The following is a 23,218-nucleotide window of genomic DNA, read 5'->3' as shown; positions in this document are numbered from 1 at the left end:
ATGGGGTGGGAGAACTTAAGGGCTATTAAACATAGAAATTAGTTTATAGAGAGTTTATGCAATTTCCTCCCTGTAAAACTCATAAAAGAGTACAACAAAGCTATTTATATCATAATAATTTGGAATTATGCAAGAGGAAGAATGGCTTAATTAAGGAATAAGATGTGGGGAGATACAAGTCAGGAATGAATCAAGGAAACACACATATTAAGAGAGAACAAAGGTCACAATTTTTCCTTTAATGGATCATTTCTATCCAGTGACAGACACGCTGTTTATCCCACCACCAAAAATAAACACAAAAACAAAACCCTAATCCCCTTGCCCTCCTGCCAGCCTTCCTTTCCATCGCGACCCTTTACATATGCAAACGCCTCAAGAGCGTTACCTAGAGTCACTGCGCCAGCTCCCTGGGCTCCCAGTTAATCAGAAATCTGTCCCTAACCACTCAACAGAGACTGCTCTTGTGGATATCACTCATTCACCCACGATCCCGAATCCAGAGGTCAGTTCTCAGTCCTCATCTCTCTCACTCTAGCACTAGCAGTAGTGTGCACGGTTCTTCCTCAATGCCCTCCTTATTAAAGGCCTGACTGCACTTGGCCCACTAGGCTACATAGTCTGGCCCCAGTGCTCCCTCTCGGAATTCTTCTCTTACCTCTCAACTCTCACTCCTTCTGTTCCAGTCACTTTGGACACTTGACTAAACATGCTCCTTCCTTGAGCTTTGCATGCGATGCTCGATCTGTCTGGAAGGTTCTTTCTTCAGATATCCACTAGCTTATTCCCTCACCTCTGAGTCCCTGCTTAGACATCACCTCTCAGAGGCACTGTCTGGCTAACTGAAATACAATAAACCACCTCCCCTAGCTGTCTTCTCTTTGCCCTGCTCTGTTTTTCCTTGGAGCTTCACTCTATATTTATCGATGGTCTGGACCTCTCTTCTATAATGTAAGCTCCACCAGGGCAGGAATTTGGTTGTATTCACAGCTCCACTGTCTAGTATAGAACAGACACTTAGTAAGTACATACTGAAGGACCCCAGGGAAGTATGCGGACAAGTCACACACTCATAGTGAAGCACGCGGAAGTGGTGCTTACAGTTTGAAGAATGGGGAAGGTGGCAGTATGGGGAACGATTAGAGAGGAAAACGGAAATTGGAATGAAAATGCTCTTGACTTCCCATTCCCCTCACGCTTCCTAGGATTTGTCTCAGGATATCCATTCCTTAGAGAATCTACCTGAGGTTGGGGAACATTGATTTTGAAGTAGTCCAGCTTAGAGAACTTATCCCAGAGCAGGAGGTGTGAAGAGTCTGGCCTGACGACCCTGGGAAGTGGTGAGAAGTGAGAGGTGGAATCTGTTGCATAAATCATAGTACCAGTGCTGGTACAGCTGAACTATCAGATGATGAAGCCCAGGGTGAGCGGGAAGCCAGATGAATCAGAAAAGTCCAAGAGACTCCAAAACAATGAACAGGACTAAGGATTTATGTCAGGGCAACAGAAAACGTGGTAGAATCTTCACAGTTAACCTTAAATATCAGATTTATTACATGAACAAACGATTGGATTTATCTGTGTGGTTCTAGACAGAGCAGGACGAGGGCTAGTGAATAAATGGTTCAGTCGGCCAGCCATTCATTCTATCATCCTTTACCCCAAATTCTTAGGGCTTAGATGGATTCTGGCATGCAGAACTCTTCCGCCGGGCGGTGGCTCATGCCTGTGATTCCAGCACTTTGGGAGGCTGAGGCGGGTGAGTCACCTGAGATCGGGAGTTTGCAACTAGTCTGACCAACATGGAGAAAACCCATCTCTACTAAAAATACAAAATTAGCCGGGCATGGTGGCACATGCCTGTAATCCCAGCTACTGGGGATGCTGAGGCAGGAGAATCGCTTGAACCCGGGAGGCAGAGGTTGTGGTGAGCCAAGGTCGTGCCATTGTGCTCTAGCTTGGGCAACAAGAGTGAAACTCCGTCTCGAATTAAAAAAAAAAAAAAAAAAAAAAAAAGAATTCAGAACGTTTCCAATATCAGACAGGAATATGGAGCATAACACTATCAGAAGAGTCTGACATAGCATGGAATAATCAAACACATTGATATTTCTGTAAGTATATGAACATTCACACTATAGAATGAGTAAAGACTATACATAGCCCCATGAAAGTTGAGTTTCGCTGACAGATAAATTTGCCACAAAAATATGAATAAGCTTTTGGTTTCTGAGGTTTTTGGGTCTCAAAATTGTAGATAAGAGATTATGGGTCTGGACTATAAAATTAGGAATGAAACTGTATCTATTATAATAATTATCCCCAAAGTTTGTAGACTCCATTATTCCTGTTAGAGAGGTCACAATCAGGGAGAAAATGGCAAATGGTTACTAGTGATTAAGAATTTGGATATGAGCATGTCACTCTTAGCTTTTCTGAGATCATTATGCAACTTATTATTATTTTTGAGACAGAGTCTTGCTCTGTCACCCAGGCTGGAGTGCAGTGGCGTGATCTTGGCTCACTGCAGCCTCCGCCTCCTGGGTTCAAGCAATTCTCCTGTCTCAGCCTCCTGAGTAGCTGAGACTACAGGTGCCTGTCACCACACCTGGCTAATTTTTGTATTTTTATAGAGACAGGGTTTCACTGTATTGGTCAGGCTGGTCTGGAATTCCTGACCTCAGGTGCTCCACCCTCCTCAGCCTCCCAAAGTGCTGGGATTACAGGCATGAGCCACCATGCTCAGCCTATTATTATTTTTTTAGAGACAGAGTCTTGCTCTGTTGCCTAGGCTGGAGTATAGTAGCATGATCATAGCTCACTATAACCTCAAACTCCTAGGCTCAAGTGATCCTCCCACCTCAGCCTCCTGAGTAGCTGGTCGTAATAGCAGTAATTTCTAAAGCACCAATGGTACTAATTTTAATAGCACCTGTGATAAGCTATTCACTGTGTTGGGACTTTTGCACTTAATATCATTAGCAGCCTCAATACCATCTTTGGCAATTGTTATCTCCATTGTAGTGTGCCACCAGGAGGCACACTACAGGCAGGTGCCACCACACCCAGCTAACTTTTTCTTTTATTTTTTTGTAAAGATGGGGATCTTACGATGTTGTCCAGGCTGGTCTGGAACTCCTGGCCTGAAGTAACCCTCCTGCCCCGGTGAGCCACCACACCTGGCTGAAACTTGCTTTTAATACTTATTAATGAACAGTAAAGTACATCTTATATGGAAATCAACACATTTCCTCTTTACTGTCATTCACCACCTTTCCAGTGGTCATGTTCTTGCCTCTCTTAAGCTAAGAGATTGTGCAGAGTCCTTGGTTCTCATTTGAATGCCTGGGACACACGAGTGGATTGTAATCAGTGGTAAAGTGTGTCGGTCGGGAGTGATTCGACTTTTTTTGTTAAACTAATAATAAACAAAGTAAAGAGCTTTTAAACACAGGAGCCAAGCTTTCCTCCTAATAACATCACTTTGCTAACTTGGGTTTGTATTCTTTCTTGAATGGTTGTGTCATTTCCAGTAACTCCTCATCTAACCATCTGTCCATTCATTTGTTGGCCCATGACATTAAAAAACAATAGCTTTTCCACCTTTATCTCGAATTTGCCATAAATATTATGTAGCCTCAAGTTCAGGCTCCATACCCTGTGCTCTAGTGCTACTACTTGGGTCTGGCTTTCTATTTTAAATGCTCCCAGCTCCTTCTCTATCCCTGACTCCAACCTCTGTGTTTCTATGCTATGTTGACAGCTTTGCTTAATGCTTAACTAACAAGAACAAGATGTGTAAAGAGGGCAAAAGAGGCATGATCCTTGTCCTTTAAAAGACTTCAACACAACACTACTGTAAATAGGAGATCTATAATCTAAAGGATTGGAAGTCATATATATTTATATTTTTCTTTAGAGTGAGAGGGCAGTGGTGCGATCTCAGCTCATTGCAACCTCTGCCTCCTGGGTTCAAGCGAGCCTCATGCCTCAGCCTCCTGAGTAGCTGGGATTACAGGTGGGTACCATCATGTCCAGCTAATTTTTGTATTTTTAGTAGATACGGGGTTTTGCCATGTTGGCCAGGCTGGTCTTGAACTCCTGATCTCAAGTGATCCACCTGCCTCTGTCTCCCTAAGTGCTGGGATTACAGGCATGAGCCACCATTCCTGGCCCCAAAGCCATATCTTAATGAAGAATGATGCTCAGCAAGAGTGAGTTGATTTGGTGGAGACAAAAAAAAGAGAAAACGCCGTGATTGCTGTGGATCTATGATGAAGAAAGCACAGGGTTCCATGGTAATGATATCTTAAGATACTAAGTGGCGGATCATGCTGCTAATACAAAAAGATATAAACTCCCTCACAGAGAAGTTATTTCCGGTGACTTTTACCTTCTATGTGTTCCTTGCCTTCCATTTTTAAGCACCATTGTTCTTCCTCATCTCTATGCTTCATTAATACCCACTCTCATTCTCCTCCTTTTCCAAGCTCTTCCTCGTTCTGTCCGGTTCTTCCTCACTGTTTTACTCATGGAGAGAAAAACACTGGGCTCATTTGTAATAATAGTAGTAATTTCTAAAACACCTTTGGTGCTAATTTTCATAGTCAGCATCTGTGAGGAACTATTCACTGTGTTGGGACTATTACACTTAATGTAATGAACAGCCTCAATACCATGTACTTTAGTGATTGATATCTCAATGGTTTAAATTAGAAAACTGAAGTTGACTAAGATTAAATAACTGCCCAAGGTCAAAGGGCTTATCATTGGTAGTGCTTTGAATCATGTTTGGGAATACAAACCTAAGGAAGGGTGGTTGGTACAATAGAATTATGTGGGGTTTGGCTTCTGTGAATTTATTTAGTGCTAAATCTTTCTCATGCTAAGTTTATTGCTTTTCAAACAACGTTAATATATTAATGATCATGGCAGCAACTGACATTAACTGAGAAGTTTCTATACCTGAAAGCGTGTGCTAAATGTTTTATACTCTGTGTCTCCTTTAATTTACTCCAGGAATTCGGGGCCTCTAGTACCTTCATTTTACAAATGGGGAAACAGGTTCAGAGAGTACATTAAGTTGTCAAGGGTTACACGGGTGCTGTCAGAGATATATATCAAATCCAGGTCTTTTTAACCTACAAGCACGTGCTCTTACTATGCACCTTATTCAGCCTCTGAAAAACGAAAACATTAAGGAAACTAATCAGAGGTTGTAGGAAACAAACTTGTGTACATACTCAGTATAGAATTATGGGTGCTTCTGTCATAAACACAGCACATGAATTTAAGGATGTATTAAGATCTACAGCTAGTCAGATGTTTAAAATGAAAGCCGCTGAGTTATCTGTGGGCACCTGAGATTCTCTTAACTGGTGAAATCTCTTAACTGATGACATACTTTTTTTCTACTACTTTTTCTACTTGTTTCATACTTTTTCCTTTTTTATGCCTCATTTTATACACTTCCCCCAAACACCTGGAAAAATTTGAAGTGGCCAAATGGAATTTTATCAAACTTTCCAAAAATGTTCACCCTTAAGTCACAGGAATTTGAACCCTAGAGGTTAATTTTTAAAAATAATTCCATCTCGTAAAGTTAAGATCTACGAATACACTTTTATTTCTGATATAATTTTTGTAAAAATATATATTATCTAAATATAATGATCATTAGAATATTTTAAAGTTTAAAGAGGAGTTTTACCTCTGTCCTTTTTCCTCGTTCAATAAATTTAGAGGCTCATCTCTCTGAACCATTTTTTCCTGACTAATTAAAGGAATGGGGATTCTTGCCTGTCATTCACTTCTGGGTATTTGAAATTCTAAATGAATGCCTAAGTCATGCATGTTCCAATATATTCTTTTGAAAAAGAGTGAATGGCTATATAACTAATTTTTTTTTTTTTTTTTTTTTTTTGAGACAGAGTCTTGCTCTGTTGCCCAGGCTGGAGTGCAGTGGTGTGATTTCGGCTCACTGCAACTTCCGCCTCCCGACTTTAAGTGATTCTCCCGCCTCAGCCTCCTGAGTAGCTGGGACTACAGGCGAGTGCCACCACATCTGGCTAATTTTTTGTATTTTGAGTAGAGTCGGGATTTTGCCGTGTTAGCCAGGATGGTCTCGATCTCCTGACCTTGTGATCTGCCCGCCTTGGCCTCCCAATATATAACTGAATTTTAAGTTTTTTTTATTTTTCAGAGTGATGGTAAATGCAGCCCACTTTAGATGCCCATGTTATAAAATAAGAGAAATATTAATAGTGGTAAAATATGCAAAGCAAAATACGAAATCATTAATATAATGACAGATATTATCTGTTTATTTAAAACTAAACCCAACACTACACTTCCTTCGTGTCTCATTGCTGGGTGCTGCTACCCACTATTTTACTATATCAGGCTTATAAGCACACTGTCTTCTATTGCTCTACTACTTTTACTCCTGGTGACTCCTAATTTAGCGGAGACAGAGGTCATCATTAGGAGAATGAAAGTCAGGGGATGAGGCCCCTCTCGGGGAGCAGGCAGGTGAGCCTCTCTACACGGCTTGCTGGCATTTCCTCCTGGGAGCACTCCGATCATCTCATCTCCCAGCTCATCCCCAGAACCACTGCGGGGCAGAATATTGTAAAGCCCAAAAAGAGTTGGTACTGACCTAATGATGCTGGTTCTATTCTGCTCACAGCAAAACAGCTACAGACTTAGCCAACACACCTGCCATTCTGTCCTCCTCAAGACAAATACTTTTTTTTTTTTTTTGAGACAGAGTCTTGCTCTGTTGCCCAGTCTAGAGTGCAGTGGTGTGATCTCGGCTCACAGCACCCTCCGCCTCCCAGGTTCAGGTGATTCCCCTGCCTCAGCCTCACGAGTGGCTGGGATTACAGGCGCCCGCCACTGCGCCCGGCTAATTTTTGTATTTTTAGTAAAGACGGGGTTTTGCCATCTTGTCCAGGCTGGTCTCAAACTCTTGACCTCGTGATCCACCCGCCTCAGCCTCCCAAAGTGCTGGGATCACAGGCGTGAGCCACTGCACCCGGCCAAGACAAATACTTTTAAAAATTAACATTTCCTTACAAAAAACCAGACAACTTGAATCTGCATATGCCTCCAAGGGATAGGGCCGAATTCCTTTCTGACTGTACAGTAGCACAAGGATACCACTGTTGTCCTCTTAACCTTGATTTTCTCTTCGCCAGGTATAACCACTAGCTAATTCCACACAATGCCACGGTGGAGGTGGCTTGCTCTAGGAACAGTCTGCGTGCCCTTTTTGAAAAGGCAGAAGTGGCATCTTTCAGGATGACCCTCCCTCTGTAAGGCACAGCTATCCAGACAGAACTTTATAGAGCTCAGCATCAAGTTTTAAATCATTTAAAAAAGAAATGTGCAAGGAGACATACCAGCCTTTCTCCAGAGAGAGATCAATGAGCTGTGGAGCCACGCTGGCCAGGAGCACGTTCTTTCATCTAGATACCGAGCATGACGCTCGGGTGCCAGCCTCGCTGCTGGCCCTAAAGGAAGGGAGCGACCTCTGTAATCAATCAGAGGTGGAACGTGGCCGGGCCCAGGTGGGAGAGGATGGAGACAATGCTAAAAGATTAGTTAGGGAATGTTTAGTATTACCAACAAGATAAAATGACAGACGAGGTTGATTACATAAAGTTTTCAGACTTAGAAAGACATTCGAGGTATCTGGGATCCTTGGTGTTTTATTACAGATCTTAGGAAACAAAAGCAAAGTAAATCAAAACAGAATGAAATGAAGTGAAGATGCTCATAGGCTTCATATAAGACAATATTCACAGGGATTGTGCAGATAGATAATATAATTAATAAATTATAGTTGTAATTAGAAAGCCTAAATTGTAACACAAAAATGTTTTACATCATTTTAGGAATTATATTAGGTGTAATGCTGTTTTCATTTATTTGGCTCTGCAGAATTACTACTCTTACAAAAATTGCAAAATCATAGGTCTTAAAACACCAAGAATTTTAGAATTGAATTTTGATGTGATATTATAATAAGTATAAAAGAAATGGGGAGATAGTGGTCAAAGAATACTTCTAACTTTGAGCCCTAAAATGAGCAAGTGTAAAGACCTAATGTACAGCACAGTACCTATTATTAATAATATGTATTGTACACTTAAAACCTGCTAAGAGAATAGATCTTAAGTATTCTCACCGCAAAAAGTTGATGGATACATTAATGCTTAATTGTGATAAGCACTTCACAATGTATATCAAGACATCACATTGTATAACCTTATACATATTATATTTATTTGTCAATTATGCCTCAGTAAATCTGGGAGAAGAAATAGCATATATACATAATAATTTAAATAATGATGATGACAATTGACATGTCCCTTTAAGGAGGAACAAATTGTGTACAATAGCTTTTCACATAAACCAAAGAACTCCAAGCTACATGATCCTAATTTGCCACGATGACTGTGGTTCAATCGATGGAAACTTGAATGAACTAGAAATGTCAATATCCAAGACCGCACTGTAATTCTACAGCCAGTTCTTCAGCAACAGTATGGTTAATCTTCACTGGGTATCTCCTCGCTAGTAGGTACCATATCAAAGGTCTGTCTTTAGTATTGTCTGCCTTAAACAAGAGTTTCCTTTCCACGGGCTCAAAATTCTTCTCATGGCCTAGTAGCTGCCCATGGTTCAAGTTTCTAAGGCCAACCTTGTATGGCAAGCAAAAACCCCGAGCAGTAACTTGGCCAGAAGGCCGTGGAGTGGGGCCCAGTGTCAGTGAGCAGAAAGTCACAGGAAAAGCAGAGGAAGTGGGTACCGGGGGGATAGGGATTCTAGAGAGAATGTAAAGTGTTCATTAAACAGAAGTGAAAGATGAAAATCTTTACCCATAGCAAAGACAGATACATTCATTTTCCTTTTATGTACTTTAACCACTTTTTTTTTTTTTCTTTTTGAGACAGGGTCTCACTTCCATCACCTGGGCTAGAGTGCAGTGGCACTATCTCAGTTCACTGCAGCCTCAACAGCCTGGACTCAAGTCATCCTCCCACCTCAGGCCCCCAAGTAGCTGGGACTACAGGAAGACGCCACCATGCCCAACTAAATTTTGTATATTTTGTAGAGATGGGGTTTTGCTATGTTGCCCAGGATGGTCTCAACTCCTACACTACAGCCATCCACCCACCTTGGCCTCCCAAAGTACTGGGATTACAGGCGTGAGCCACCCTACCTTGCCAGTTAACCACTTTTTATCATATTGAATTACTATTTTTTTGAGACAGGGTCTTGCTCCGTTGCCTCTGCAGGAGTGCAGTGGCGCAATCATGGCTCACTACTGCTTCAACTTCCCATGCTCAAGTGATTCTCCTGCCTCAGCCTCCCAGGTAGCTGGGACCACAGGTGTGCGCCACCGTGCGGAGCTAATTTTGGTTTGTTTTTGTAGAGACATGGTTTCCCTATGTTTCCCAGGCTGGTCTTGAACTCCTGGGCTCAAGCAATCATCCTGCCTCGGCCTCCGAAAGTGCTGGGGTTACAGGTGTGTGCCACAGCACCTGACCAAATTATTTTTTTCTCAGTATTTATCTCTTTCCATTAGCAATAAAGGTCCTATGTATTATAGAAACTTGAATAATAGGACTCCTCCCATGGAGATTAGATTTGAAAAAGTTTATTCACAATAGACGAATAATTGTTCAAAACACACACACACACACACACACACATGCATACATATAGTATTTTTTGCATGTGTGTATATTTTTAAAACATGACTTAGATTTCCTGACATGGGTTTACACCGGGAAAGCACCAGCCTATTTCATCACTACAGAGTCGAACTACTGCAAATTACTAATTATCGAAATTGATGATGATCTTTTTGATTCTGGAATGAGCTGTGCAATTTTTTAAAAAGCTTTTTCCAGCAGATTTATCTCCGAAATTCTGTTTAGCTAATAGTCATGTTTGTAGTTACAAGATTTGCTTTCCTTGGGTACATACAAAATTACTTGGGTACAGGGGAAATAGCAGGAATTGAGCCAGGCAGGAAGAAGAGGAACCAATGTCAGACTTTTCAACACCGTGAACACTCTGAATAGAGATAACCGGAGGTCATCAGTATGTTCAATTGTAGTCCACTTTTCTGCTTAGAACTCTAATGTAACGCTAATGTGTGAATTCTACTTAATTCTTCTTTCTACCAAAACAGCCTTATTGAGCTATCATTCACATAGCATACAATTCACCCACTGGACGTGAATGTCAATTTTTTTTTTAGTAGATGCATAGGTTTGTGCACCCCTCTAAAACCATCTAAGTTTAGGACATTTTGTCCCCCCAAAAGAAACTTAATTTGCAGTCACTCTCCATTTTTCTCCCTTTGTACCCAGAGATTCCAGCTCCTTACAAGGACTAATCTACGTTCAGGCCCCACGTATTAGGTTGGTGCAAAAGTAATCGTGGCTTTTGCCATAAAAGTAATGGCAAAAACCGTTTTGTATTTCCACCAGCAATGTATGAGAGTTCCACACATTCTCATCATCTGCAACACTTGTTACTGTCTGTCTTTTTGATCACAGCCTTCCTAGTGAGTATGAAGCATATCTCACTTTGGTTTGATTTGCATTTCCCTGAGGACTAACAATGTGGAGTATCTTTTCATGTGTTTACTGGCCATTCTACTTACATTTTTAGGATCATTTTCTTTTCACTCTCTGTCCAAGACACCTGAATATTATCTAATTTTTTGTAGGTCCTATATTGAAACATATATTCTCAAAGTACTTCAATACTGATATTCATTCTTGGTATCCAACCTCCTAACATCCCCCAACACATACACACCCAACACATGCTTTCACAAATAATTGCTTTTAAAACTGAGCTTAATGCCTTATTACAGCTGCTTCTAAACCTTAACCAGAGTCCAGCAGCCAAAACCAGGTGAGCGAATTGCTGTCTGTCAAATAAAATAACTGCTAACATGTCTTGGTCTAACATCTGTTGTTAGCTTCAACCCTGCTGTAGGGATCAATACCTCTTGGTGGAGGTAATCTCTTCCCTCATCTCTCAGGAATAGGCTTTGATTATCCATTTGCCCTAAGGCTACTAATGTTTAAGTGCAGAAGAAACGCTTTCCATTTTTCTAAAGCTTCACTCCCCCTAATGGGAACAGGGGTAGTGTGTGAAGCTGAAATCCTTAAGTCACCAGGAGGAGTGTGTGAATGTGGAATTCCTTTGCCCAAAGGTGTCAGAGTTAGCACGGAGCATGTCATGCTGGGAATGAACCATGGGGAAGCCTTTAGCTCCTTACATTTTTGATTATCTTAAAAATCCAGGCTCTAGCAGAAGACCACACAAACCTAACAATTTGTTAATTTGATATTATTCAAATTCAACAGGTCTGTACTTCCTCTAGCAGATTATAACAATTACATCATTTGAAAGTATCCTAAAGAAATTAAAAATTGCCCCTGAAAAATAACATCATCTAGCTTGAATAGGATCTTGTTTTCGGCCCACATAAGCCACATGATGTTATTTTTTAAAGGAGTAACTTTAAATATCTTCACTCCAGGAAGTATATTTTGATCCAGGAGAGTTCTACTGCAAACTTTGCTAAGACATCAAAAAACCCTTTTAGCAAATGCTGAAGGGGAATTAAAAATTTCTCAGATACCTTACAAGTGTCTACAAACTCATTAAAAGATGCTACAGTGTTCAAATCCTTACCAAACCAAAAACATCTTTGGACAAGCCACGTTCTTAGCTCTTGGTCCGGATTCTCTAGAACTACCTACTGAGAGTTTCTTCAGTTTTTGAATTGAGGATTTTGAAGATCTCCCAAAGTTTTAAAAACATCTCTTGGAACACGGCAAGATAAAGAAGCAAGCGCAAAGCCCTTTCCCAGCTAATCTTTACCTTAGGGCCTTCCATTTTTTGAAAAGAACTAAATTTTACGAAGTAAATATCGTAATATCCAGGGTTTCATATCTTTTCTTAACCTCAGCTTTTTTTCTACAGCATTTTGGAAGAAAGGAAAACCCTGCTTGCTTGATCTCTAGCATCCTAGTGAATATTAGCTTTTCAGTATCTGAGCTTACATTTACCATTTTCTGATTCCCAAAACTGGTTCATCCAGGAACCTGCGAACAGCAAATCTATGTAGATTTTCCTCCAAAATATATCTCAAATTAACCTATTTTCTATAATCTTTACTGCCTTCACCCCAGTCTGCAAAGTCCTAGCTCTCAATTAGGTCACTAAAATAACTTCCTAACTTGCTTTTACACTCTCCACTCTCCAATTTACTACCCATTTGGCAGCCAATAATCTTCTCATTACATATATCATATAAGGTTATTTTCTCTCTGGGAAAAAAACACAAAACCCTTTGATGGCTTCCTATTGAATGCACAATAAAAGTCAATGTTTACCACGACCTACCAGGGCCTAAGTGCTCAGGCCCCAGCTTGCTTTATCAAATTCATTGCATGGCCCCCATCTTTCTTGGGAAGTGCTCAGTCTTTCCTGCCACATTACCGTGAACATCCCTACCGTGTGCCCGGAATGCTCATACACCACATTACCCCCTCCCCACTGTGCCCCTTCACGGGGCTGCTGCCTTGATTCTTTAGGTGTCCACAGCAATGCTGCCTCTTCAGAAAGGCCTCCTCTGACCAGCCTCTCTAAATGACCTTCCTCCCTTTGGATTCTGCAAGATGACTCCCTGTTTATTTTCCTCATAGCACTGATTTCAGCTTGTAACTTAGATACGTGCTTACTTTTTGTTGTCTGCTTCTCTCACGAGAAGAGAAAAGATCCACACGGCCAGGAATGTTGCCTATCACATAGTAGGGCATACATATCATAAATAATTGTTGAATGCATTACTTACTGTTTTAATGTGTATTCGTTATTCCAATACATGAATACAGATAAATCTCTACACACCCTCAGCCTCCACTGGCCACTATTTTGACTGTCCTGTTCATTGACTCTCCTGCCAAACCCTTGGTTACAGAAAGTTGGCACTGAGAAGAGGATTTCTTTATGGGTCATTTTTCTAAAAATTGATGCCTGAATGAAAAGGGTGAGTGGTTGGCCAAATTCATTTATCAAGCAATGCAAGAATGCTACATTGCAGCCCAAGAGGCAGGTTCATTTAGGTATCCAGCAAGTACGTTATTGCATAAGAATAAACTTTCCTTATCTCCATTCTTCAGCTGCATTTTCAATTTCTTTGAAAATGGTCTCTTCCTCCTTAAACTTACTCCAATAATATCATACATAAATCTGAACATACAGCTCACTTGAATACAAATCAATTATGGAAACAGAAATGTTAACAAGGCATGAGGGGCTCGCCAATGGAACACATAACCTTCTAAGGATAAACAGTCCAATTATTTCCCTCTAATTACAGGTTTCAGCTGGGCTGAAACAAGACTTGACTGCCACATGCTTGTGCAATTAGAGAAGTAGCTATCCCTTCTCTTGGATCATCAAAGACTACCTGTCTCAAAGTAAAATAAACCAGTAAATTAAGTTAGACAATACTTTAAACATAACTCTTACTAATGTCATGATTTATTAAATTAAAATATCTCAGGCCAACTAAAAATGAAATAATGATAGGCCACAATACACACTATGAGGTTTGGGACCCAGTGGCCAGAGCCAGATCTTCTTCTTGCCTAAAAGTCCTTAGCTCTCTGGACTGCCTGTGAAAATCCTACACTTGCTCCACGTTCCATGTCAAAAGTCCTCTGGGCAGAATTCCTTAATCCGCGCTCCTGGTTCCTCCCACTGCATGATACACCAACCAGTGCTATACTGCTAGCTCGAAGAAGACGAGACTTTCATTTAATGTACTTGAACGTCTCACTGTCCAGTACGACTCCATACGGAATGAGTGAATAATCACAGGTAGCTTCACATTGCTATACAGCTGAACACTCATCCTGAAAACTGAGCGCAACTTTCAATAGAGCAAAGAAAGAAGTGATGTTGTTCTGGATGCCTAACCCTCCTTTCCCAGGACCTGGACCATAGCCTCTCAATCAGGGTAAAAAAAGACACGCATTCTTATCAATCTGTACCTCTTTCTTTTAATTAATACAGCTCTTGTTATCCTAGCTCCACAGAGCCTCATTAGTGGCTAGGTGACAGTCACGCTAACGCCTTCCTGAAAATAAGAGACGAAGACTGCCTATTTCCTTACCTACTACAACTACGCTCTGTGAGACCTTAGGGAAATGCTTGGAAGAATACATGTTAGTCTCCCTTCCCATCTTCTGGTGAACACAGACACATTGAATTTTTTCTTTTTTTTGAGCTGGAGTCTCGCTCGGTCACCCAGGCTGGAGTGCAGTGGTGCGATCTCAGCTCACTGCACCCTCTACCTCCCAGGTTCAAGCAATACTCCTGCTTCAGCCTCCAAAGTAGCTGGGATTACAGGCACGCACCACCATGCCTAGCTAATTTTTGTATTTTTAGTAGACACGGGGTTTTACCATGTTGGCCAGGCTGGTCTCGAACTCCTGACCTCATAATCCACCCACCTCGGCCTCCCAAAGTGCTGGGATTACAGGCATGAGCCACCGTGCCCGGCTGACAAATTGAAATTTTAAAAAATACATACTTGCACATGTTTTGTGTTGCTCAGTGATGACAAGTTTAGATTATTTTTTCAAAAAAGGAGGATTTCTTACTAACAATTGTACATATCTAGTTCCAAGTAGATGAAAAAATAATTTTTCTGACTCATGACAAAACCAGTGGGTCACATGATTTGTGTCCATTGTATCACATAGTGTAGACATAGAGGGATAGGTTACATGAACATTTTCAAACTAAAGTTCATCCTTGGACTCACAACCAAGATATTTTGCCTAACCAAGAATGTAACTGAGTCACAATAATACTTTGTGTTTACAGACTCTGTTCTTAAGATGCTTAACATGCCTTAGCAATGTTATATCACCTTGTAGGGAGCCATGACCGGGATACTATCTTTAATTAAGTGATGGAAAAACAGTATAGGCATTCAGAAGGTAGATACTGTGCTACATACTTCAAATACATTATGTCATTTAGTCCACATGATAACACTGCAAGATCATATTATCATTTCTATTTTACAGATTAGGAAACTGACTCTTGAAAAACAATTGACTTTCTATGATTCTGGAGCCAGTAAGTGGCAGAGCTAACTTGGAAATCCAAACACATTGGCAAAAAGACAGCAGCCCTATCCGACACAGATGTGTAGAAATTCACTATTTTGAGAAATATATCAACCAAATCATATGAGTCATCAGGACCAAGTAAGAAAATAGAGTTATTATTATCACTCTATAATCAGACACAAATTAGAAATAGTGGCATAAGAAAAATTTAGACAGGATTTAAAACCTTCATGATATTTTTCAATCTATACATATCAAACTAGTCCAAGGAAAATTCTATCAGAAAAATTTCAAGGACACCATTAACACCATCTTTCAGGTTATTTCTACCATGCTAAGACATTTTGCTAATTACATGAGTTACTTTTAAAGGCTTAATAAATAAAATAATAATAAATAAATAATATAAATAATAAATAAAAATATAAATAATAAATAAAATAAAATAATAAAGATTATTGTTTCTTTTTGGGGGGGAAACTGTTCTTCCTTCAGAAACACTGCTCTGAAGGGAACTGTCAATCCTGGTAACGCTCTGCTCTCACTTCAGGATCAGGTTTGTGAACTGCTAAGCTAACCACGGTACCACCAGGGCTGATTCAGAGATGGACACAATTCATTCAGAGTTCCTCCCTGGCACTTTTGCAGATGGATATGGAAACTGCTCTCTTCTCCTGGGTTATGAGAATATAAGCCATGGCAGTGGCTGACAGCTAAGGAACAGCCTAGGTTGCAAGTGAAAGTTAAGCTACAGAGGAGTGGTAGGTTGGGAAGAAAGGGTGAGAGAAAGAAGAGGAGAAAGAAGGAGAAAGAATAGAGACAGGACATTTAAAAAGACACATGGATCACAGAAGAGACAGGTACAGACACACGCGGCTGACTAACCCCACTCACAGCAGGTAGAATTCTGCATTCAGGCCTTCCACAGGCAAGTTCCACTCTCGCCCTTCTGAGGTTTGACTGTCTAAACAAATAAAATCTCTCTCTCTGTCTCTGTCCCTCTCTCTTTTTGCTTTGAGGTATTCAGAACAGGGATTTTATTATCTACAATGATCAACTCAAGTTATGCAAGAAAACATGTTTCATTACTTTACTAGGCTAAGTTCTTATTTCCATGTCTGCGCAATGGTAATGATGCAACAAGTCAAGTCAGCAAATATTTATGGAGACACAAAGAGCGGAAAGGCGGTGTGGCCCGTGAGAAGTGAGGGCTGTACCAGATATGAGGACACTCATCCCACTGAGAAAGACCCACACTGAGTGGTTCTTAATTAAAAATAAAAAAGACCAGCATCCAAATTTCTAAAATTAATGGTATAAAATCGACATATTGTTAGGCAGTATAAGATTAGCCATTGAAGAAAACAGGTTGATAGTAAATAGTATAGGAGTACAGAGGTGAGAAATAGGTTGGAGAACAGCATCCCATTTTAAGTATTTGTAATTCCACTTGAGGTTTTACTGGCACTGACAGTAACTGTACAAGAAGTTTCACACTCTTAAATGACCCCACTGGCATTTCCTATTCATGTCCCGGGGCATTCAAAACATTTCTGAAATCCTTTTCCATTTAACTATAGAAAATAAAATATAAAGCTTACAGCAGGCCAGGTGTGGTGGCTCACGCCTGTAATCCCAGCACTTTGGGAGGCCGAGGTGGGCAGATCACAAGGTCAACAGATGGAGACCATCCTGGCCAACATGGTGAAACCCCGTCTCTACTAAAAATACAAAAATTAGTTGGGCGTGGTGGCGCACGCCTATAGTCTCAGCTACTCAGGAGGCTGAGGCAGGAGAATCGCTTCAACCTGGGAGGCAGAGGGTGTGGTGAGCCGAGATTGCGCCACTGCACTCCAGTGTGGTGACAGAGCAAGACTCCATCTCAAAAAAAAAAAGTTTACACCAAAGTAGGGCACAGGTGTGCATTTGGGCAGTCAGATGGGGCGCCGCCCTTAGAAGGGCTCTGTGCTTGCTTTAAGGCTTTGCTGTCTTGAAATTATTCATTTTTATACAAGAAATTCTGCATTTTCATTTTTCACTGTTTCCTAAAAATTACATAGCTGGTCCCTCACTAAGGAAAGGAACAGGGCTGTTGTGCAAAAAACTCCAACCGATGGTTTTCCTTTTCAAGCAACCTGCTTATCATTTGCCAAGAGGGTAACAGATTTTGGAAGTCAAAAGGCAAAGCAGCGCTCTCACCTGCCACGTGTTCTTCCTTAGCCCTTTATTAAAAGCAAATGATTTAGAAAACTAAGTCTGCAGTCAAGAGCACTTGTAAACTGCCAATTCACAACGCTGCTCACATGAATGGCAGGTCACCAAGTGTGAACCCAAAGCCCATCACATAGTTCTAGGACATGACAAGCACAGGATAAAGAATTTAAAAAATGGATCTGGCTGATTTTATGAGATACTTAGAGAGTGAAGCAAAGCTCATTCTGGGCATGTCAGCTGCACACAATGCCACCAAACAGTGGGTTGTTGAAAATGTCATCTAGAAACAGTTCTATCTCATGGAGTGTGTGTTAGATGGGACTCTGAGGATGCTCTCGTGGGGCATGTATTAGACGGGGCTGTGAGGATGCTTAGGGAGCAAAGCATCTGAATGAGTCCATCTCAACATTTTCTCTAAGTAAGCATTTCACCAGCTTATATTCTGGTCTGTGCTAGCAGAAGAAAGCGAGAAGGAGGGTGTCCAGCATCCTTGGCCTAGGACCTCCACGACAGGATCAAGCCATTCTCCAACTGCGATGCACTTGCTTACGTGATGTGCATTGGACCAGCTACTCCAAAGCGACAACGTCATCAGTCCTGTCTTGTTGATGTCTAAAATCACACCGTCTACACTCCCATTGAGGACTCTCATCCTAGATATGATGAAAATCATAGCGCAAGGGGAAACACGACTCTTTTCATTTTGAACCTTAGTGTAAATAAGTTTCAAACTCTTTTCTAGGGGACCAGGTTTAGAGTAGAGGTAAAAGGAGGAAGGTAGGGACTTAGGGAAGGGCATGAAGGGAAGTTCTGTGTGATGTGCTAAGGTTTAAAAAAAAAGCTTCCACTTTACAATTTTCCAAACTGTGCAAGCCTTTTTTGGTAAATATCACTTAATATATGACTTAGTCTGAAGGAAAAGAAGAGTGATTCAAATACACTTACTTTTAAGCAATTATCTCTTCTACCCCACCTGCATAGAAATTTCACTAAAAGCTCTCATCTTTTATGTTAACACCTACTGATGCATTTGGAAGTAGAATAAGCTCATTATCTTTAAAGTGCAAGTTTAAAGTGTTTTCCTTCTGTTCAAGCCATTTTCTTTTTCCACCTACTATTCACTGAGGATAGTTTCTTCTATGACAGACCTATGGATCTAAATAATTAATTATAGGAGTAAGTGCAAGTCTGGCATAGTTTACAGGCTCAATAAATGTTATCAATTAATTCATCTAATTTAAGGAGGTATCAAAATCGAATTACAACTGAAAGCAAGGTGAACAACCATGATATCGTGTATAAGCAGACCAAAGTGAAGACAATAAGCAGAAAACAGCAGAATTTTGTGAACAAAATTTCTCAGGATGTAAGTTTTCTTTTCTTTTCTCTTTTCTTTTCTTTTCTCTTCTCTTTTCTTTTCTGACAGAGTCTTGCTCAGGATGTAAGTCTCCCCTCCCCTCCCCTTGCCTCCTCTTCTCTACTCTCCTCTCTTCTCCTCTCCTCTTCTCCCCTCTCCCCTCTCCTCTTCTGACAGAGTCTTGCTCAGGATGTAAGTCTCCCCTCCCCTCCCCTTGCCTCCTCTTCTCTCCTCTCCTCTCTTCTCCTCTCCTCTTCTTCTCCCCTCTCCCCTCTCCTCTTCTGACAGAGTCTTGCTCTGTCACCCAGGCTGGAGTGCAGTGGCACAATCTCAGCTCACTGCAACCTCCGCCTCCTGGGTTCAAGCGATTCTCCTGCCTCAGCCTCCTGAGTAGCTGGGATTACAGGTGCCCGTCAAAACGCCCAGCTAATTTTTGTACTTTTAGTAGAGACGGAGTGCTTTCGCCAAGTTTGCCAGGCTGGTATCGAACTCCTGACCTCAAGTGATCTGCCTGCCTTGGCCTCTCAAAGTGTTGGGATTACAGGCATGAGCCACCGCTCCCGGCCCACAGGATGTAAGTTTTCTAAAGATCTAAAGTAAAGTTACAGTTAGTGATGTTAGGAAGCATACGGATTGGTTTGGCATTATGGCTTGTTTTATAGTATAGCTTCTGTTTCCCTTTATTTTCCCACTAGACGCAGCTACTTGTGGATGCCGCCCTGACAGGGCTAGCATTCTTCATGACTTAATATGTAATACGCCTCTATGGAATTTCATAATCATGGAGACTTTATTCCATATACTGAAGAGGGGACAGTCCCCTTCCTGAGAAGATTTATTTTAGAAAGTGTCACACAATTCTACAAGAATCTTGAAAGGTCTTTGAAAAAATATTGACATCTGTGTTTCTTGGTGATACCTGGATGAAATTTTGATATGAGTGGTAAAATGACAGTAGCCTGTGAACTGAGCAAACTATTCCTTTTACCCTTACAGCCTTTGCTATCTGTTCTTTGAAGTGGGTGCGTCTGCCATTGCAGCAGGGTTGTTCAAGCCTTCTTACGTGGTCACTTTTACATGATTTCCTCCTGACAGAAGTTGTGTCACCCGACAGTGGTCCTGGCAAACCAGCACCCCAGCTTCTCTCTGTAGCGTCCCAGCTTCTGTGCTGACTCTTCTTATTAAAACTCCACATTTTGCCAAATGTCAGCATCCTCTTTAACTTGCTACCCCAGGTTGAGGGCCATCTAATTTTTTATTCAGGCTATGAAAATTGGCAACCTCCGTGGTGCCACACCTAATAAAACACCAGTTTTAAAATGCCATTGTGCAAATGAAAATACCTACCTCTCTTGTAGAAGAAGTTTGTTCTCTTTCTTCCAGAAGTCTTTAAAGTCAGAGCTGAATTCATGCCAGATACTGAAGAAAGCATTTGGGGATACCTCCTTCTCTCCAAGTTTTGGTTTCATGAAGAAATATGCCGTAGTCTCCAAAAAGCTGTCAAAGCATACACACGCAAGAGCATAAAAACCATGATTACTTTCCAATATGGGATAGTCTTTCTCTATCCAAATGCCGATTTTATTCATGCACAATTATTATTACCAAGAGGACTCAAACTCTTCAAGCACCAACATTGGCTCTCTTACGGTTTAATGTTAAGAGTTTTGGATACAGATAGTAGCAGCTGACAAGAATCCTCCAGGTACTAATAACTACCCCTTGACCAATTCTATTTCAAAATTCATCACTCTGTGTTGGACACACTCCAGAAATGAACTTGTCATCAAGATGAGACATATTGAAAGTGGTGGGCCTAGACTTTCTTTCTAAACTCTAAACAAATGAAATATCAACCAAGTGTCCCCAAACTAATATGTAGTCCATATTTACATTATATTGCTTATACACTATTTGCCTTCCTACATGCTTAGAGGGAATAAAAGCAAGAGTCCCAGGAGATGCTGACAAAGTCTCCCGTCAGTGACCACGGTGCTATCATTGAGTAGAGACCAATATGGCAGCCAGCACTGTGACAGTAGATTGCTCAGGACCAGTTTTCAGAAGGCGCCACTCAGAGGCTGCTTAATATTACAGCTATAGGGAGCTCAGAAGAGTTTCAAAGTGGTTATTTGACAAAGAACATACCACTAGTAAATGGTAGGTTTCTGACTTAACAAAAGTCTTCTAGACCCATGAGTGATGCCCTGAGCAGAATCCTGACCAATACAGTCAATAATGCTGAGGTAAGAGGACTGGTTAGAGAAAGGTCAGAGATGCTGCAACGGGGTGGCACGCAAAGAAGCTTGTCTTTATTTTTTCTTTCTTTGGCCTGGGGCCAGCACTATTTCTGCTCCACAAAAACTCAAGTTTGATCTACTCTAAAGTAGAAATATCAAAGGCAACTTGATTTTGCTCAGTGACAAAAAGTATGTATATATACATATATACATACCCTAACATATACACTTACACATATCTCTGTGTGTATTCAGCTTGCCATAGCTGATTTCAAATGTCTACTATGAAAAACAGTATGAGCATTAAAATACTGAGTGGTTTTTTTTTTTTTTTTTTTTTTTTTTTTTTGAGACGGAGTCTTACACTGTCACCCAGGCTAGAGTGCAATGGTGCAGTCTCGGCTCACTGCAACCTCCACCTCCCGGGTTCAAGCGATTCTCCTGCCTCAGCCTCCCGAGTAGCTGGAATTACAGGTGCCCACCACCACGCCTGGCTAATTTTTTAAAATACTGAGATCTTTAAGGTGAGTTTGCTCAGAAGGTAAAAGAGTTAGAGCATCACACGTAAAAATAAACATTCACAGCTATGGCTAATCTGCTGTTTTTAAGCTTGCCTATGGCTGTCTCTGAGCAGCAAGATCCCCAGGATATCAGCTTTTGAAGTTCCAGGCAGAGATGACAAGATGGATCTGATCAAATGTGTGGATCTCAGGTATTATATTTTTCTCCTTAGTTAGCCTACTAGAAAAATGACACAGTATGGTCAATTAAACCTGAGAAAGAGTCAGGCTGTGAAGTGGATATGCAGCGTGAGAATCTGGCTGCCACGAGCTATGGTAGCGACATGAGAACGCATCTGGCGGAATGTGCTGATGGCGTCGGAACTGCCCGGAGAGTAGATGGCAGAGAACACAATAAGACATATCTGGGTCACATTTTATTACAACTGATAACAGAAACACATATATGCCTTCTGGGAAAACTGGTCATTTTCCTTATATACCTAAAAAGAATGTATGACCTGTTAGGCTGAAGTTAGGTCTCAAGTCTTTTCTATCTGTTTATTCATTCTCCTCATTGCTCTGGTCTTTGAACTTCATAAAACTTATTACAGAGCAAGTCCATCTGTTTGGGTAGCCATATGTAAGTTGCAAGAGCTAGTTCATCCAGTCAGCTATCTTGCAACATTTTGAAAGTTTTATCACTAGGTCGCATGGTATCAAAAGCAAAGAATGTAAGATTTAGAATGAGATGACAAGGAATATTGAATCCTGCCTCTGTGACCAGCTATATGAGCAAACCGTTTAACATCATTGTGCCTCAGTTTTTCCACTGTAAAACAGAGATTATCACAAACAGTTGTTTTGAAGTCCAATGGGTAAAAATGAATTGCCAAAGTGTTTGTTGAATGCGTCAACACAAAACAAATGTATTTTATATTACATATGTTATATTACATATGCTATATATTTTATATTGCCTATTAAATAAATATAAATATATATTTCCTAAAAATATTCTCTAAATTATAACTAACTCAACTGGGGCTGACTTATGAACAGATTCTCAGGTGATCATGTTCTCTGAAGAATTTTTTTGTTTAGTTACCAGCAGGCACAAAAGCTTCCGATACTAGTGATAATCATTCTAATTATTCAATAATTTCTTCTTGGCTTTGTTATACAAAGCACATAGATTTAGGCAGGTAATTTAACTTCTGAGCCTCAGTTTTTTTTCATCTGTAAGTAGAAAAAATACCTGCTTTTCAAGGTTGTCATGAAGATTAAATAAAAGTACCTTGCAAGTTATAAACTGAAGTAGTAATATATGTATTCACCTTAGAAGAGGCAAAAATTTTTCAATGAAAAATTGTTCTTCGTGTAAAACTTTATGAACATGTTAGCCAAATGAGTATCCAACAATTGATTTAAAGTCAAATGTGAAGCTGATTACTAGCATGAGTCACAATAAAAAGAATCTTTTGTCAGTAGCTATCTCTTCGGATGTGGCCATGGTGAAAGAATAAGTGTACCCGAGTATGTGACGTAGAGTGTCCAGAACAATTATCTGAGGATCACGAGCGCTGTCTCAACTGTACACTGCCACCCTACTCCCTGAAATAAAGTGTAAATACTTAAAAAAAAAAAAACAAGCAGCCTGTAATCCCAGCACTTTGGGAGGCTGAGGCGAGTGGATCACGAGGTCAGGAGATCGAG

The 23,218-nt window shown here is 40.7% G+C and overlaps 1 protein-coding gene across 2 annotated transcripts in view; it reads right to left on the bottom strand.

The window, feature by feature from the left end:
* FMN2 (formin 2) overlaps positions 1-23,218 on the bottom strand; it is a 399,785-nt gene that overhangs the window by 18,667 nt on the left and 357,900 nt on the right. For both annotated transcript variants that reach the window (XM_037986069.2, XM_073011866.1), the window contains one exon: positions 20,110-20,259. In XM_037986069.2, the coding sequence (XP_037841997.2) occupies positions 20,110-20,259 (150 nt within the window). The remainder of the gene's footprint in view (positions 1-20,109; positions 20,260-23,218) is intronic.

The sequence above is a fragment of the Chlorocebus sabaeus genome, chromosome 25, assembly GCF_047675955.1.
Source record: "Chlorocebus sabaeus isolate Y175 chromosome 25, mChlSab1.0.hap1, whole genome shotgun sequence".
NCBI lineage: Eukaryota > Metazoa > Chordata > Mammalia > Primates > Cercopithecidae > Chlorocebus > Chlorocebus sabaeus.
The sequence above is the reverse complement of the archived record's forward strand: the minus strand, read 5'-3'. Positions and strand labels throughout refer to the sequence as shown.